Source organism: Calonectris borealis, chromosome 9 (genome assembly GCF_964195595.1).
Source record: "Calonectris borealis chromosome 9, bCalBor7.hap1.2, whole genome shotgun sequence".
Classification (NCBI taxonomy): Eukaryota; Metazoa; Chordata; class Aves; order Procellariiformes; family Procellariidae; genus Calonectris; species Calonectris borealis.
In genome coordinates, this window is record NC_134320.1 from 29,686,674 (window position 1) to 29,706,097 (window position 19,424).

At 43.0% G+C, this 19,424-nt stretch overlaps 1 protein-coding gene across 1 annotated transcript in view; it reads right to left on the bottom strand.

The window, feature by feature from the left end:
• Positions 1–879: 879 nt before the first annotated feature.
• The window catches only part of MED12L (mediator complex subunit 12L), a 155,067-nt gene continuing 136,522 nt past the window's right edge, over positions 880–19,424 (bottom strand). Inside the window, exons 36-43 of the mRNA XM_075157563.1 lie at positions 18,474–18,630; positions 17,102–17,319; positions 10,043–10,132; positions 9,170–9,390; positions 7,038–7,194; positions 6,130–6,198; positions 2,050–2,131; positions 880–1,606 (exon numbers count right to left, since the gene is read on the bottom strand). Coding sequence (XP_075013664.1) covers positions 1,554–1,606; positions 2,050–2,131; positions 6,130–6,198; positions 7,038–7,194; positions 9,170–9,390; positions 10,043–10,132; positions 17,102–17,319; positions 18,474–18,630 — 1,047 coding nt within the window. The 3' untranslated portion in view covers positions 880–1,553. The remainder of the gene's footprint in view (positions 1,607–2,049; positions 2,132–6,129; positions 6,199–7,037; positions 7,195–9,169; positions 9,391–10,042; positions 10,133–17,101; positions 17,320–18,473; positions 18,631–19,424) is intronic.

Genomic DNA, 19,424 nt, shown 5'->3' on the forward strand with positions numbered 1-19,424 from the left:
ATTTTTTAAAAATTTCTCACTAGAAAACAATTGCATCAATTTGCATATAAATTTAGAATTCTGATTTCTCAATTCAGTAGATAGGTGTGAAGAAGCAACCTTCTGTACATGAGGGAAAAATGCCTTCACAATGGTAGGAAACTGTTACCTACACATTTTACACTAAGGAGTCATGGATTGGGCTGGTCAAATAAATCCTTAAAAGATTAAGCCAGTAACTAAAGCTCAGAGTTTATTATTTGCTTCCTAAGAGAGAGATTAATGTCAGGACAGAGGGGTGAAAATACATGCAATGCAACTTTTCCCCTTAAATTTCCAAATTCAGGACATGCGCATATCGTGGAAGAAACTGCACTGTCCCTACAGCCCCAGCTGGTCCTGCGGCCGCCGGCGCCTGGCACTGCCTGATCCCGCTGGAGCGGACCAGAGACCGCACGGCTGAAGCCGTGGCCTTGCACTCGGCTGATAATACTTAATGCATTACACCGCTGAAACTCACCCAGCAATCAAGACTCGAACCCGGAATTTGAAACGCTTACCATACAACATCGGTAGCAGACACAGGCAACAGGAATAACGCATTTAGGGCAACTTCAATACACAGAGTTGTTGGCTACAGCAGCGCTGAAACTACAGAATGGGCTTTGGTGGCTTTTCCGCCCTCACTTTGTGAAAGCTGGTACAAGATTTGTTACCGAAGGCATCAAGCGAGACACGGAGATTCGTTTCCTGTGAGGCTTTACCAGGATTTGGAGATTTCCCTGCATGAGTTGAGCAAAACCTGTTTTGACTGTTCAATCCTTGTTACTATGTCGTACACTCCTTTAGAATTGATCACCAGTGAACTTTATATTAAAAAGACCAAATGTGAAACACTGCTACTTCTAGTAGGTTTATTAACATTACATTGTGGCTTTTAATATAAACCTTAAGAAGTTCTAATACAAGCAATAAACCCACTTCAGCACCTTCTTACCACAATGAGAGCAAGAGAAAATTGTTACTTTAAACAAGGAACTTTATAAAGTGCATATGAAAATTACAGTCAAATAAACACAATTTAAATTGATGCTTGTTCTACCAACAAAGAAAGAGGTGAACATTTTAATAAACAAATTAACTTTTATCGGAAGTGCCTTTCAGTTCAGTAGTTTGGTCCAGTGCAGTTCTTTTAAAAAAAAAAAAAACCAAACAAAAAAAACCCAAACCAAAACCAAAATAGTGTTTCCCACAAATAAATAAATCCAGCATTCTTTGTCCTCTTTAAAAGTAACAGGACCTAAAAAGCACCAAATTCATAAAATCTGCAATAACATTCTTCAAATAGGCCCACAAGTCCATACATTTAAATCTAGTTAAATGCAAAAAAAATCCCCAAACCCAAAAAACCCACCTTGTTACATATTCACATCAACTGCAGCACAAAAAATAATTATTGAAATAATAAGAGAAGAAAACTGAAGTTTGCTTTCTAGCAATAACTAGTGCATTGAATTCTGAATGTTCTGTTCTTCAGTGCAAACGTAACATGACGTCTCCCTTCCGTCTCTGATTTAGAAGTGTGAAGGATGCCCATACTGGTTCACTCCTTGCTGTGGCTGGTTACCTGGTTGATAAAGCAAAGGGAAATGTTTGTGCCTGTACTCCACAGAAATACAGAAAAATACCTGTATTTCACGCGGCAGTAGCAAACAACAGTCAGTACATTCCCTTACATACCTCTCTAATGCACGCAAGAGGTGCTCATTTCCTTGGGGACTTTGCCTGTGGTAGGACTATAAAAGTGAGGGGAGAAAACACGCAGCGAATTATAACTGGGCCACCAGCCCAGTGACTCGGGCTTCTCGAGGCCAACAGAGATCCGTGGGATGCACTAGCACCAGAACTTTGGTGTTACGTCACTACTGGGATGAGTAACCAGCAGTCAGTAGGTAAATTACTTACGTGTATATATGGCAGCATTTAAATAGGCAGAACACCTCCAGAAAGATAATTCCATATTCAAATATACATATATATTTATGTACATCTGTGCATACACACACTTACTAGAGAGCTGCTTCTGGAGCTGCCTGACCAGCGCCGCTGTCTGTTGTTGCTGCTGCGTCTGCTGTAAGCCTTGCCTTGGAAACTGCAAAAGAAACATGAAAGATGAAAGACACACGCACAGCGCGAGGGCCACCTCGGGTGACTGCAGCAGTGTTCAGCTCGTGCTGCGCCGCCACGGCTGACAGAGCAGGTGGAGGGGACAGCAGAGGGCAGGCAGGCAGGCGTGCCTCCACAGCAGATCCTGACCGGACTTTAACAGCACCGTAAGGACACATGGAGCACACTTGGAACTTACAGAACACTTGTTCTCTTTGTTCCCTGAAACCTCACACGTTTCCAGTTGTGTTACAGGTATCACGTGTGTCCAGCCAGACACAAGGGACAGAGTCAGCCTCTCTCTTTTCCACCTCTGGAGAGGTCAGGATTCATCCTGCAAGTCACTCTAAGCAGCTTTACTGTCTGCATTGTTCAAAGACAAGGCAAATAAAAACTGCAAATCAAAATCAACAGTCTTTTTGGCATTTTAAAACACTTAGGTGTGGTTGAGGCATAGTACTCAAAAGAAGCTTCTCAAAAATATTTTCCCCAGGGCAATGGCACTTCAGATAAAAAGAAGGATGAGCACAAAGCAGATGATGTTCATCGCGCTGCACACCATTGCAGGGTTGTAGCTGCACACTCAATTCCGAGCGCCAGTGGGACGGGAGACGGATCAGTGCCCAGCCAACCGGGCCAACTCCTCCACCGAGCACAACGATCATCGTTCTGATCCTTACCCTAAGCCCACAGGGATCGAGACGAGGCCCTTCCAGTCCATGGCATTACGCACAATGGGATTAGACACAAAAGAAATCTGCTATCAATAAATTAAGTCATGACTTCAATCACTTTGAAAGTACCCTGGCTGGAAATGCATTGACTTTCACACATTTGTACCCTATTTATACTTGCACCAAAGCAGAATTTAGTCTTTAATTGGTCTATCTGACAGCATGCATTATTCCCTACCTATCTGACCCGTGAAGTCTATTTTTCAAGTAAGGATGGGTAGGAGAACAAGCACAGCTTTGCTCTCCACGCTTCTGGCTTCATTCAGAAGAAAATCATTCTCTGTTAACAACTTTTATTGATCATCTACCTGTATGTCAGAGTACTGAATGTACTGCACACCCCGCTACTGAATTATGACAGACAGACCTGGCACAGACCAGGGACGGATACCTCTGGAGCCAAAGGTCTGCACACACAAGAAGCATTTCTTCCCTTGGAAAATGCGTCACCCGTATGAAAAGAAAAACATTTATGCAAGAGCTATCTCAGACTCCTGAGGACAGAGAGCTGACGGCACAACTCCCCCATACTTACCTACTCCTGGGAGGGAAATCGTGATGAATGAGGTACTGCTATGCCAGCAAGCACAAACCAAACCAAGCCTTCACCATTTACGGTCTGTCTTATCCTCAGGGCCTCTAAGCTCTCTAGATCTCTTTCCCAAGTCCTGGAGTTTTCCTTCTCGTTAGGTTTGGTGAAAATGCATGTGCCTCTAATTAAGTGATTTTTTTGTGCTTCTGCACAAGGATACACAATACACCTGACCAGTTTGAAAACCTGATGTGCTGAATAAAAATGGAGTTATTCAATACTCTAATAACATCATATGCGCTACAGAAAACGCCCATGCTTTGTTTCAGTGAAACCTTTTGCTTACTGAAGGGAGTTTCAGTGTTTTACGAGACTTCAGCATCTTTTCCCTTTCTGAAACCAAATCCTTCACTTAAAATACATTGTGTAATCTTCTGGCTAACAGTCCTTAGTAAATGCTGAGGTTAGTCAAAAGCATTAACCACACCAGGGTTTCTTGGGGACGTAAAACCAACACACAGAAAGCTTTCTGCTGTGCTAAGTGCTGGAAGAGGAGCCTGCAGCCAGGCAGGTGCTCTGTCTCTGTGACAGCCTTTCACATGCAGTTTGTTCAAGATCTAAACACTATTAAGAAAAACTCAAAAATGGATGAAAATGATCTTTCAATAGCTATCAGATAAACACCTCTCATTTATCCTTACTCTTGCACTTAAAAGCCGCCTCCAAGTTTCTCTATCAGATCACATTGATTAACGCTTATAAACTCAGAAACTAGCAATTTCAACATTACTGTATTTTCTCCATTTTTCTGTAGCAAACTTTTTCTAATTATCCTCAACTACCTTAAATATGTCTGAAAAAACTGCCCAAATACAGGAAACAAGTATAATGACATTGTAAATTCAGTGGACGTGTCCATAAAAATTACTTGGCAGTGATAGTGATTTGGTAAAATCATACATTAAGCTATAAAAGGCTGAATTCAGCATATAGGAATGTCTCAAAAACAATTTTGTTTGTACAGTTGTCTTCATGCAGCTCTGTTTTATGACTAACGATTTAATTTAAAAGGATCTTCAAACAATAAAACGCATTTTTTCCCCAGCATGTTAGCAGTACAACCTAAAAATCAAAGGCCTGAAGTCACGAACAGTCACTTGTGACATGACTTAAGGCAGGGACTGGAGTTTGGCAGCGGTGGAGCTGCCAGCGTCCGCAGCCGACGCCAGAGGGAGCGCGGATACTCGCACAAACACAGCACAAGCACGGCAAGGTGGTGAAATGCCAACCACCAGCACCTTACGTTTCCAAGTGAACGCTCTTCTTAGTGTTACAGCAAAAACGAGCTCCACACGTAGCCTCAATCATATACGTTATCGTGCTTTCACTTCAAAATATTACAAAGACAGAAAAATCCACCAATTTATATGCATCAGCAGCAACTACAGATTTCTCATCAAGTTTTTAAAGTTAGCAAGGGCTATTCGTTATTACTATGACATATTAATTAGGATAACACTTATAAAAATGAATAGCACAGCAAGCATAAACAGGAAAAATTCATTCCTGCAGCAGTAAGGTGTTAATTTACCTTAGCTTGCTGCTTTGGGACTACTAAATGGTATCTTCAGACCCCCAGAAAAAAAGATCCCTGACTTTCAGTGGGGCTTACAGCACCTGGTTCTTTATCAGGTTTCCAAAATAGTCATTTATTTGTGCTGTACTAGGAGTACAACTGAGGATGACTTTAAAGCATCTCATTTTTCCCCCTCTTTGAATTCGCATAAAGACATTTAAGGCAGCTAGTCTGGGCAGTCTTATTTTACTGGAGATGGAAATGAGATGTACAGAATTAGAAAGGCACTGGTACCCATTTTGTAACTATATCCCCCAGTAATTCTCAAAAGAACTGCTATGGGTGGTTGTATTGTTTGGGATATTAGCCATTAGTTTTAAATCAATACTGCCAAGCGTAATTTCGAAAAGATGTGTTGAAATGGAGCATTTGAACTTCTCCTACACACACACAAACCTTTTTTCAGCCAAAACAACATATCATCGTTCGCCCAACTTTGGTATCAGTTTTGACTAAATTGGTGAATGAACCATGAAGGAGCAGGAGGCAGTGTGTGCTCCTGCCCTAGAAGGAGCGTCTTTGAACAGCAAACTCAAACGCGCTGCTGCAGAGGCGCCGGGGGTTGAGCAGGGCAGCGCAGGAGCCCTCCGAGCCAAGGCCTGCACTTGCCTCCCCGTCAGAGGTCAGCAGGCGAGGCCACCTCCAGGGACACCTCCGCGCCTGCCACCCGCCTCTTGCCACGTTTTGGCAAGATGGACACACTTCCGCGGTCTCCTGCGGTCAGATGCAATCTTCCTCTGCTGACGGTCGGAGCCAGCCAGGAGCCACCTGGATGCGCTAGCAGGCTGTTGAGCCCCAGCTAACACGCTCCTACCACGGCCACAACTCGTGGCCCGCTCAGGACGCAGGCAAAACAAGCCTGTCGCCGCCGGCACGGCACACGCTCGTACGGCATTCAGAGCGGTGGAGGTGCGGCACTGCAGGCACCGTGGAGTCAGCACCGGCAGGCAGACGGTGATGCGGGGAAGCTCACACAAACCCTCCCCCCAGACTGCCACGCTGCCCATCTCCGTAAGTGACAAAACCCACCCTGTCACCACCCTCGCCCCCGCCCACAATATCCGGCAGTCGCCTCTGCTTACCAAAGGCTGCTGTGGTTGCACGGGCTGGAGACCAAGCGCCTGCTGCTGCCCCTGCTGCTGCTGCTGCAACTGAAAGGAGACGGGCGCTGGAACGAGTGACACAACACGCACACTGCCTCAGGAACGACTACGAGCCAAGCAATGTGGCTTCTCATGACGGATGTCCAGCATAGGATCTGCGCTCGCTTACAGCACAGGCCCCGTTTGGGAGACAAGCCTCCCAGCTCTCCACTTCCGTCGTCAGCCACACCAAGGCTGACACGGAGCATTGTTAATAGACAAAAAAATACCCAAAAGCTGGTATATTTAGTTTACAACAGCATCAAAATATTTAGATAAAATACCTTATCATTCAACAAGAACTGGCACAGATAGCTATTGCACTGAAATGAAAACATGAAAATAATTCCAACCATCAAAGGGCCACGGAAAGGATTTTTCACATAATTTACTTCCCCTGTGCCAAGCCCCACACATTTAGCAGATAAACTGATACTTACCTCCAAATTAAAAATATACCATCAAATCAGAATATAGGAAACAGGCCAGACAGGAAGCAAGCCCTTCAATTTAGTTCCGGTATATATTGTAAGGCCAGACAGGGGAGAGCACAACCACAGCACGTTCAGCTAGGCCGTTCTCAAATTTACCTTCTCCAGAGGCATTCTACAATCTTGAAAAATGAAAGTACTGAATTTTACATGTATGTCCAGAGCTCTCTTTTGGCAGTCCCAAATGTAAACAACGAATTATTGCACTTGAGTAAAAGCAGTTCGGGTTTACAGCACCACGCTCTGCTGCTTTAGACTTGAATACACATGCGTAACGCCATCACCTAGCACAGTGACGTTCACACTCCCTTCCTGCACTGCAATAGCCCTGGCCTCCAGGGCAGCTGAGTCCCTCACCTGGAAGAGTCTCTGCTGTCGCATCTGCTGCTGTCTCTGTCTCATTGGCTCCGGAGGCAGCTGCACTGAGTTCAGGGTCGGATGAGGACCTGCGGTCGAGGCACTGTCCAGTCCCCCTCCAAGTTGAGAATTCGGCTGCAAAGGCTGATGGCTCAGTCTGACAGGGGAAAAAAAATAACGGGCTATACTTCATTTATAGAGAGAGCACAAGTTAGTCTAGGAGTACTCAACTATAAGCTGCGATATCAGACTTCCATAGATTTAAAAGACATTATGTTTTACAGGAAGAATATATTTCCAAATATGAATGCTTGGAAAAATATTCCATAATGGAAGCCATACCATACTGACGCCCAGTAACTGACATAGGTAATAACACGTTCCTCTAAACAAGAAGAACAGATCCAAGCATTCAATTCTTTCTTTATTAGGAAGAGTGATGAGTTTCTACATTTCAAGCAAGAATTCCACATAAGCGCTAAAACGTTCTCCCAACCAAAACATCTCATAGTTACATTACCATGAATTTAAAACTGATTATAAAGACTTTTTACTTTCTAAAACACTGAAAAAACACACCAAGCAAGAAATACTTTCTTAGGATGTTATGGGAGTAATTAACGTCGACAAAGCAGAACGATATACATGGGGAAAACATGTTACCTAGCTCGTAGTTTAGATTAGCTGTTTAAAACTCAGTAAAGACAAGGCGATTCAGGTTAGCAGCTTTATTCCTAACGCAAGGCACCCTGTAGGTTGTCGTATGAGGCTGTCAACCAAGTCAAGGCCAAACTTTTTGAAGAGGGGCAAATGTACCCAAAATTGAGCACACTCTTAAGATATTCAGGCTTGCAAGAATTTAAAACAAGTTAAGGAGCCAGTGATTATTGCAGAACACATAGTAACATTCACAATTCCAGAAACACTGATTTCATTAAAAAATAACAGGAGTTGAGAGAGAATTGCATAGCTACGTACATGACATTTTCACATTCTGCTTACAACAAGCAGTTGATGAGCAAGTCATATAAGTACACCTGAACTTAGCATCTAAAGGAGATTTTAGTTTTAGGATCAAATTAGACCTGAAGCAGAGAAAGAAGAATATCTCTACTTGGTAACAGAGCTCATCAGGGATACTCCAGGATAAATTACATGGGATCAGCCAGACAGGATTGAAGCTCTGCTGACGGGCCCGACCACCTTGTGATGACTGACATCGACGTACTCCCTGCTGTTTCAATGAATCTGCGACCCGCACACGGGGAGAGCACTGTGCTGCACAGATACTCCATCACAGCTACAGCTGGACAATGTGTGCAGAGGCAGACCTTGCAAATTTTGACTGTTTTTCCTTCCCCCGTTACCCTTTCTTTAATTTAAGCCTGTGTTTTTTGGCAGTCACTCTACTGAACATGTCTATTTGAAGTGGAAATTAGAAGTGGCAAAATTTCTGATTCAGTTAAGAGCAGAGTTGGACTGTTAGTTGGACTATGGTAGACTGTTAGAAAAAAAATCTGATTCAAGACAGTCATTGGAAACTCCAGTCTTCCACTCTGCTTAGTCTGTAACACTGCCTTTTACAGATTTCTTTCCTGCTTCATCTGCCTTCCGTTTCACTACATTTCTTTACCAACGAATTTTTCCTGTTTCTCACAGGCACTGCAACTCCGAAGTTAAGTCAATTTAGTCTATTCAGGCTTACGCAAAATTCATTTGTCTATTACTAGTTAAACTACCAAGTTGGTCTTGTGTTTTCTTGACTACAGACTCTTTGGTAAACCTGGAATATTTGTTGTCTAGTACCACACACGTGTTTGCATAATATGGATACCATATCTGCGTGTGTAGTGAAATAGAACCCAACAGATGTCTTTAAATGAATTTTTATGTTCTACAAACAGACAGGACAACTGGGCTACAATGTGCGCCAAGACCAACTCAAAATAAAAATTAAATGAGGGAAAAAACAGGGGGAAATTGGAGAGAAGTGCATATTTACTGCTAATTAGAACCAGCGTTAGCCTCATTTTGATTAACACACTTTATTTTAAATAAAGCTTTAGATCTCTAAGCAAAGTTGCCATTAAAATACTGCCATGTTACCAGCTATGAGAACTGCAGAAGCTCACCGCTGAGTGCCTGTCAAAGGCTGGATGTACGCAGCAGCCTGCTGTTGAATATATCCGCTGGGCTGCTGTGGCATCTGCCGCAGCCTCTCCATCAGCGTGGGGCTGGGATGAGCTGCTGTGTACGCTCGGGGGTTGTAGCTGGGGGAAAGCACTACGCCACCAGGCTGCTGCTGCTGCAAAGGCATCTGAGTGCTGTACATCGTGTATCCGTGAGGCATGCTCTGCACGGAAAACAGACAGAAGAGTAACTTCACTGTGCCTGTATTTAAATTAGCTTAACTATAAAAGAAAGAGATGGCCTTTATCAAAGAGCCAAAGCCTGGACAACCGAGGCAAGTCAGGGAGACGCGGTGCTGCACCCACGCGCCGACCTGCGAGTCCCCCACACTGGTTGTACCCCATTTCTGTTTGCGGGTTCAGGCAGCTGCAACCTGGTCACACACAGCAGGACGGAACTTGCACCGTGCCACCCTCCCCTGAGAGGCACTGAGCAAGAGCAGGGCTCTGCTCCACAGCTCCACCCCTCTCTTTTCTTTGTCCCCCCCCCAAATCCCAAGTACCAGAATGACCATGACATAATAAAGACTTACTGGTATCACTATCTGACCAAAAACTGGCCACATTTCAGGTGTAATGCTGAAGTACACTTGCCTTTACCAGCAACAACAGTAGGAAAAACTGGGAAGTGATCACGTTAAAAACATTTATGAGCTACAGCATGCGGAGACCGCAAGCATCTTAGAAGGAGGCCTCACCGTTACCCTAGGCCACACACACGAGGCACATTCCAAGCACAGAAAAGCAGGCTGGGAGGTAAAGGAGCTCTGTTTAAAAGCATTTTCATGCAGACGCTTCATGGGAGTAGCGCAGTACCTGTGCTTGCTGTAACCCTGGGTACTGTGGAAGCTGAGACAGGGGTCGAACTTGCGGGGTGAAAATAGCAGCTTGGTCCACTGGCTGACCCTGAAAGACATCACCCATCAGATACGGCCTCCACACCCGAACAAGCCCAGCTCTGGACACAAACCCCACCAAGTTGTGTCCTACAGACCCATGGAGAGACTTGACCATTTCCTTCAAGGCAGCACTCCTGCTCAGTGCCAAACTGCTGAACTGTATTTACTCACAGAGAGACAGAAGAATTGACTTCGGGTTGATTTCTGACACTACTGTAACAGTGCAGCAGTGAAGAAACAGCCATTTACTGAACAGAGGTCTTGCAGACACCCTTTAAAATGGGGGTTTGCAAAGGATTAGGAAAAAATATTCTAGCTGTCTTGAAGACAGTACATTAAATTAAACAGGAAGCTTAGAGTGAATGATAGTCTCTAGTATAAATACACAGTTGATATCTTTCTCAGGCTACCTGATTACTAGCTTTCCCCCAGATGAAGCAGGCAAAATTTTATGATGACATACAAAATACCAGTATGATAAATGGGTAACGCATGCATCTCTAGCTCCCAACCAGTACAGCTTGGAAACACAGTCCGTATTTGTGATCAGCAGACGGTCTAGTTTGTTCATTTTAAATTGCCTCAATATTTATGCCCAATTAATGGCAAATCATTTAAAGATTTCAACTACAACCGCATTAGTTTGTTTTGAAGCACCAGAAGAGCGGAAAAATTAAAATGTTAGACTTAATTTCAGGAGCAAGATTGTAAAAAACTGGCAAATGAGAATTTGCCAAGGATACAATCAAGGCTGTGTATTTTCTGTGCGGCTGTGATGCTGCACAGCTGCACTTGATCATTTTGAAAACCATTCTACTCAAAAAAGCTCAGTGGCAGACATGAGCTGGAAGCAGTGATGCTCCTTCCCCGTAGCTGCCCAGTTCACCACAAAAACAAACAAAAAATCCATGTCCTCCAACAAAGCCTTTGCCATTTTAATCAGGATATCCTTACAGAGAGGTATTATAATTTAAAGCTGAAAGTGACTTGGTTAACACACTGCAAACAGCAACATTACAATCAGGGCTACCTGGTGGAAAAGAAAATCTCACGTGGGATAAAATAGTGAAGCACCATTGGACCTCTCCTTCTTATCTGCTCCCATCCCTTTAGTGGTAACTGTACCAAATGTTAACAAGTCCGTAAGCACAACCAGCAGTCCTGCAGTTCAGCTATTCTTTTGGATTGGGTTTAAAAATAAGTGATGATCCTCATCGGCAGACCAGGAAACAAGCAGAGCTACCTATGGGGAATGGGAATCGCTCAGGGAAAGTACGGCAGAGAGAAAGCGTTCCAGCTTCAAGCGATCCAGCCCCAAGAGACATGAACTGCTGTGACCGGGGCTGGATTAACCGCCCTGTGCTTTGGGGAGAGAACAGACAGAAGAGGTCAAGGACACGATGCAAAACCAGGGGCAAAGTTACCGCAGGGTGCCACAGGGTTGTCACACACTCATTTTTTTCATACCTACCTTCCTTTGAAAAACAAACAAAAAAGAAGAGACTGACCTAGCTAGGCTCCGTGCCAGCCTCTGGGACCACCGCTAAAGGGGTCACTAAGATGCAGGCAAGACAGCAGGGAGCTCTGATACGATAAGCTACACTAAGGAGGCAGAGGCTACGCTAAGGATTTGTTTTAAAAACAAGTAGATATCTCATGGAAAATTCTGAAAAACAAATTAGGGAGTACAGGAGATGTGAACAGTCCTGACAAAAATTCAGACAAAATTAAATTCATCTGGAAAAACATCTGCAAAATCAGACAGGGAGCTCTCAAAACAACCACCTGACAGGTGAGAAACTGAAACGCTGAACAGAACACACATCTTGCAGATGGGATGCACATAAAACAGAGTCAGCCAAGTACAGGGGTAAGGTACGCAAGTACTTAAGATTTTTCTTTTTTTTAAACAGAGGCAAAAGAAGAAAACCAAAAAAAGAACAGTAATTTCTCTGAGCAAGTTGCTTCTGAATTTTTTTCATAAGGTGCCAACCACAGGATAGATAAAGATGTAACTTGAAATCTGGTAAAACAATGACTGATTTCTAGAAAAACTCGGTGCCTTAAGCTATTCCCTGCAGTAATACAAACCACCTTCTGGGTTCTGTGGAAGCTGGTCTGTAGAGCGCTGCTCCATGTGTTATCCTTTTGTTTCTCCCAGTGACAGCTAACCTGGTGTGCCCAAGAGCAAAATTCATCCACTCATGCCCATGCAGTGTAAACAGTGTCCCTCCAAAGTCAGTGGAAGTTGTATCAATGGAAATTGGATTAGGCCCTAATTCTGTAAGAAAATACTAAATAAGCAGCTGCATGATGCCAGCAGTACATGGTGGGCAGAGAGCCACAAGCCAGTTTTGTCCACCGATCTTTTCCCCGCCGTTTAAAGCGCACAGAAAGCAGCGGAGCTGGCAGGGTGTGAGACTCAAAGAGCAGCACACCCATACTGAAGGCACCACTGCCCAGGCCAGGCAAGCACCACACATGTGAAACGTAAGCAAAAAGCTGTTCATTAGGTAGGGGACAGATCAATTTATTCCACGGCAGCACACGGCCACCAAGCAAGCTCCCATGTTGTGAGAGAGCGCTCTGCATTCCTGAGCAGCAGCAGCAGATGTTGCTAAATTCAAAGGGACTTCTCACTCCAGGCATAATTTAGTAGAGAGTTAACTAAACATGCAAGCCAATTGCTGCAAGCCAGAACGGTGCATGCATGTCAAACAAAAACAAAAACAAAAAAAAAAAAAAGGAGAAAAAACCCAAACACTTTTATTCAATGCTGATGCAATGTTACAGTAATAACCACTGCTCTCTTTGTTCTACTTGCACCTTAAATAGAAGCAAAACTTACTGCTTTTTCCTGTTAAGGTATGTGACCATAGTGTATTTGGAAGGAATTTTCTTCCCAGGTGGTGCTGAGACTGGCAAAGGTGATTGTAGCAGCCATGGCACTGTATGCTGATTTTGACCAAAATCTGACCAAATCTGACTTCAAAAGTAGGTAGTGAAACATTAATGCTTATTTAGATAAGATGATGATGATAGATTTGAGAGACCTCACTGTATACTTGCTGCATATCTAGGTGTGCCTAATTAGCTGCAAATATGGTGATCTATACCCTGTTCTGACATGCTACCAGTAATAACAGGAATGATTGCACATATATAAAATATGGACAACAGGGTAAGCAGCAAAGCCTTTTTAAAAACACATTTTGCTTTGTCTTTCCAATTAGTGCTTTTAACAACGTTGCAGTTTCCCTAAGGCAGGACGAAAGTCCTGCAATCTAACTCCGGAACAGCTTTTCTTATTAATATCTGGAAGGCTTTCCAACACAGGTATTAGGGATGAAACTTCATGCCATCATTGTTTTTCCCCAGAAACAACTGCATTCTATGAAACTTAATAATTTAACAGGTAAGTGTTAGCTGTTACTTGTTTTGGAAGTAACAAAACACGGTTATTCTAATAACCGCACATCCTGCCATAACTCAGGAACAGACCATCAGGCAGTATACTGTCGTGCTCAGGTGGGACAAGAAGTATTTTGGGAACTACAGCTCACGCGGGGCCAGGGGAGCTGACCCTCACTGCCTGAGCTGAGCGGCATGACTGCGTCCCACCGCAGCGGGAACAGGCCCGTGCCAGGCACGGCTCCAAGTGCTGCCTGGCAAGCGCTGGTGGCACGCGCTGGCCAAAAAGGACGTGCGGTCCATCCCTTACTGCTCATCTGACATGGCAGGCACTGCTACCCCACCTTACGTCATGGCAGAAGCTGCCACAATGGATGGCAGCAGAGAGGAGCAGACCCAGCCGCCAGCGGGGAGACAAGGGCACAGCGGGAACACGCCAGCATGCTTAGATGCACATGGCATCAGACATATCTTGCAGTTACTCTAATCTTTCACAGTGAGAAACACAACAGAAGAGGAAAAAAATTAATCAATGATGCAGTTATTGGAAATATTTGTAAGAAAAAAATATTCTATGTGTGCAAGCGTATTCACAGCCTTCCCACATGCAGCCACTGTGCTACCTAGGTGAGAGGAGTGCCAAAGCGTATCATTCCCATCAAAAGCCAAGTGTGCAGCCTGTGTGTTGAAAGAAATGCATGTTTGTGCGAAAGAAAAAATAAAGAGAAGTTCACAGTCTCAGAGTGGTTACCATTATGTTGTCAAAGCCATCCTGAAGGGATACAGCAGTGCTACAGACATCCTAAAGGAAAAGGACAGGCGAGAAAATAGCAAACAATACAAAGAATATACACGATTAGGCTCGGATTATTAGTGGAGCAGTACAGTACCTTTACAGAGCTCACCTGTATGTACTCAAAGAATGCTAGTGTTTAGGAATGCTAACAAGTTCCTTTTAGGTGTTTTTTATGCTAATGAACTTCAATACTTTTATGAAATTTATGAACAGAAACTCTAAACGTGGAAAGGACTCCTTACCATCCACAGGAGCCTATTAATTCTATACATAATACTCAAACTTTTTTCAACAAGTCATACTTCTTAAAGACCTTGCACCATAGCTATTTGTTTTCAAGAGCACAGCACGTACGGCACAGCACCAAAGGGCAGAGTCCTTCTGGACTGGTTTTACAGAACTGTCCACACCACTGCCAGTGATTTCAAGCTGAGTAGGTAATTTCATTCTGCAGCTGCAGAAACATAAAAACCAAAGAAGAAACCTTCCTTGTTTAAGCTCTACCTAACAACATACACCACACAGCAGCAATGCTTACAAATTATCTTGTTCCTAAATTTTCAAATACTACCTTCAGGCTTGTACATTGCCATAGCATTTCCTACTCTAAACCTAGGACCACAGGAAGAACTACCACAAGTTCCCCAGGGACAGGTTTCTCAGCTAGAACACCATGCATGCAGACAGGCGGGTGTCTCCCTGGGGCAGCCCATGGTGCCAGGGAGCATGCAAAGCCCCACTGGGACCTCGGACGGGTTTCTCTGGTATCAGCATTGCCAGCACACGCTTAGACAACAAGGAAAGCAAACAGGACAGCCTAGTGAATTGTTCATTCATTTCATTACAGTGAAAGTTTTCAAGTATCCGGCTGAATGAATCTTTCTAAACATCCAATAAGGCAAAATATTAGAACCAGACAGAAAACGTGTCCATCTGTGGTACTCCCCAGCACACCACAAAGGACGTGGCTGTGCATGCCGCTATGTGGAAGTAACTGGGAAACAGAGGCTTGGTTTGGATGGCTCTGGTTTGACTTGGTTTACATCAGTTTAACTTATACTGCCTTATTGCTGAAATAAAAACATGGCTGATACGGAACCGTTGACTGATGAATATCCAGCACGTGTCGTACATTAGCTAAAATACGCATCTGAACCTACCCTGTTGAATTTTAGTGCAACCTCTACATTGCAGAAGTTCGGTCCAAATTTTATGAAAAAGTTCATCACAGACACCTTATTAATCTTATTTAGGCATGGATTCATGCCTTCATGACAAGTTTATTCTCCTTACTCACAACCTGCCTATGCAGCACTTTGGAGCAGAAGTTAACTGTTGTTCTTAATGCCTCAGATACTGTCCCTGTTTGAAACCAAAAGGGAAATGCAACATATTTTGTCCTCTAAATGCGACAGTGTTAAACAGCAGCATTTCTTAAATGTGAGAATAATGTGTTATTTTAGATCTTCAATTATTGCTTTTTAATCCACCTAGCCATAAGTAGTGATCATCATTTGTTTACTCAAGGCTCCTACTTAAGCCTGTACTCTATCATAGTAATTGAAAGTCAGTTGGACCTAACACTAAAATAGTGAGATACTGCCTAATGTAAGAAATACTGCAGGGTTAACTGTAGAGCCCAGTACCCTAACATTTAGGGTACCTAATCCTTAGTACCTCATAGTGCCTACAGGACACCAATGAGGCATCAAACATCCACTGTACCACTGATATAAAACACACATCCAGAGCTTTGGGGAGCTGCTTTTTGTTTTGTTTTGTTTTTGTTTTTAAGGTAGAAGACAGCATACATACAGGGAATTCCTAGTTTCACAATTATGAACAGTCCCATATAAAACTATTGTAGCCCATCAGCAATTTAAGCACTACAGAGGGCTTTGCATGCACCATAGCAGAGAGACTGAAAGAGGGATGAGAAGGACAATAAGGAGCTCTAACAAAACAGAGACAGCATGGGAGAAATTATGAGGATACTTGCTGAAAATTTTGACTATTTTGAGCAAAGAGGGCATATTAAAGAGTTTTAAGGCAAGATGGCATAAGGGTAATGTAATATATACTGCAGTGAGGGTAAGAATGGGTGCAGAAGGACTTTAAAATAAAGGTGAGAAGTTATTGGTTTTACCACCAACTACTGTACACATAACGCTGGTTATCTGGGATCCAAAAACCAACTTTCTGTTCTTACGCCATCAATTCAAAAGCAGCCTGTCTGTAGCCATATTCTGAAACTAGCTCAGGCGCCGATCGGTGTTGCACAACAGCCATATGCGGTTTGGCACACAGCAGCTGTACTCTGCAAAAATGCTAGGAGAAGAAATACCAGCTATTTCTAGAGAACATGGGTGTCTGTGTGCACACGTGTATGGAAATGGCTCTGCTGGACTTCCCGGATTTTTAATTGTGAAGAGCATTGCTGTGCCTCTGCTGCATACTTGTAGCTTGGTGGTACATAGCACCATGCAATTCCACTATGAAAGCCTCTGTGACACAACAGGGAACAAGAGTATCATCAAGTAGCAGAAGCAAAATCTGATTTTATGAAACACAGGAAAAATAGAAGGGGCTAAGAGACCCAAGGGCAAATGAAGTTTAAAAGTAGATGGCTCTGGTTAAGCAGTATTTGAGCAGTTATTGCAACTGTAAATATCAGCTGGCTCTCCACTCCATAAGCCTATGCAGGGCAAGCAGCCCCAACGGAAGGCAAAACCACTGTGTTGCTCTTCAGACTTGGGGGTTTGGACAAACCTGTTGGAGAGACCGTGACTGTGCTTGCTGCCTGAGGAGCCGCTGCTGCTGCTGCTCTTGCTGCAGGAGTTTCATCTGGAGCAATTGCTGCTGAGGCGTGATTGCATGGATAGAGGGGGGCTGCATCATGGTGCCAGAGCGCCGCTGCAGCATGTTCGACAGGGCTTGCTTCGTATTAGTTGGAACAAAGGAGCCTGTCGGATCCAGCCTGGAACCACCTAAAAACCACCCAAAACACAAATGCGTTCTCTGCCTTCCACAAGAACGTTGTTGGTACAGATCACTGCTAATTCATCAGCTCCTATTTGATTAGCTCTACAATAACGATGATAAACTTATCTCTGTAAAGGCAGTGGACCAGGTTAAACCAGATTACTGGTCTGAAAAATTAAACGGGCAACGTAACTTTGAAGACTACCACTTGTAAATGAGAACAAAAAGTAAACAGGCTATGGGCTGTTGCATGTTCTACATCACATAAAACGTTTGACTACTACTGAAAAACCAAAGTTGCATGTCAGATCAAAAGTATGATATGAATGGCTTATGATGTCAAGACAATTTTATCATGAGATGGCAATAATTTATGCACTCTACGCTATTTGATAAAAATCATGTACCTATCTATATGTTAGACTTACGAATGTAATCTTATACATACTTTTTAAAAATCAGCATTTCCTTAACTTTGTAGCCACTGTCTGGTATTTTCTGAAGACTTTCACACACTTAAATACAGATCAAGTTATATTTGGAGCTTCAGAAAAAAAAAATTAACCTGTATAACTGGAACCAAACTTCTAAACTTCTGCATAATATCTGAGAAGGACAGACTAGTATTTCTCAAAACATCATAAACTGCTGCCCCCTAGAGCAAGTAAAATACCTATGTTAAATTGTATACACGTTAACTGGAAGAAACAAAATAAGCCTACAAATAATTACATATATATCACAAAAAACAAGTGAGCCCATGGATTTATTTGTTCCATCTAGAAGATGTTAAATTAGCCAGCATGGTTCTTGGTATGAATCAAAGAAGAACTAACCCAAAGGTCATTTGTTCCTTTAAATCATCCCTCTCTTATTTCACTCCTCATTGAACTTCTACCAGCTTTCTTATACTTTCACCACAGTAGGTCATCTTTCCTTATCTACCAAAAAAGTTTAATAGCTTAATAGAGACAGAGCTACAACTGACAATAGAAAGCCCTTCAAATAAAACGGCTAACTAAGGAATAAAATAAATGGCATCGGCAGACACAGCCTGCTTCAGAAAAAGTTAGAAACAAAATGTGGTTATAAAAAGTCAAATTGTATCATACATCAAATAACAAAGCCCCATATCTGTGAATTCAAAGCTTACACGTACCTGGGGGCAGGGGCTGGTTCTGCACAAAGAAGCCAGGCTGCTGCGGCTGTCCCATGATGTTGTAACCCCACAAGGCAGACTGAGGGTGGTGCATCATTTGAGAGGAAATCGGTGAATAGGTGGGAGGCACTCTGTATAAGTTGTTCTGTGGATATTCCTTAAAATACACAGTAAAAGCGAATGTTACTGACATTCATACCTTACTAACTCATAAATAATGCCAATTTTCCTACTAAATTATTGAAGGACAGAGACAGTTCCCATTGTCATTTGCAATGATGTAAAAAACAGATTAAGTCTCAGGCTGCCCACAGGTAATTAACACTAACAACTTCATAGACACACCATCCATTTTTACCTTATTAGCACTATTTTCTGCAGGCTATAATTAGGTATAGCACAACGACAGCTTACTGTATCAGTATATAAATAACAGGAGGAACTTAACTGAAACATCAAAAAGCCCAGAAAATGATCTTAAAATTACAGCTACTTAAAACGCAACACATTGGCAAACCAGCTGGATGCTAACAGAACACTACTATGTCTACAACATGTACGACTACACTGGCAGCAGTGCGAAGAGGACGTAATCGCACAGAATGCTGCTACTGGAAACGTACATTATTATTTGGGTCGTTTTTCAAACCCGTGCTCTATGTCATTCTTCAGCTTAGGAACCCATACCTCAAAAACCATTAAAACCAAAAGAGAAAGCGTCTCAGAAACCAGAACAAACTGCACAGTAAAACAGTTTATCGAGCTTCTTTCAAATTGGTTCCCATTTGAATGGGACCTGGGTTTGAACCAGCATGTTTGCCCTCTATATAATTTGAACAGGAGGAATTTTAGAAATTGGGACAAATAGTAACAGCTGTACACCAAACAAGAGAAAGCACACACGGAATCCAAATACTATTTAGTGAGTAAGATCCAGTCCAGCATATTTTA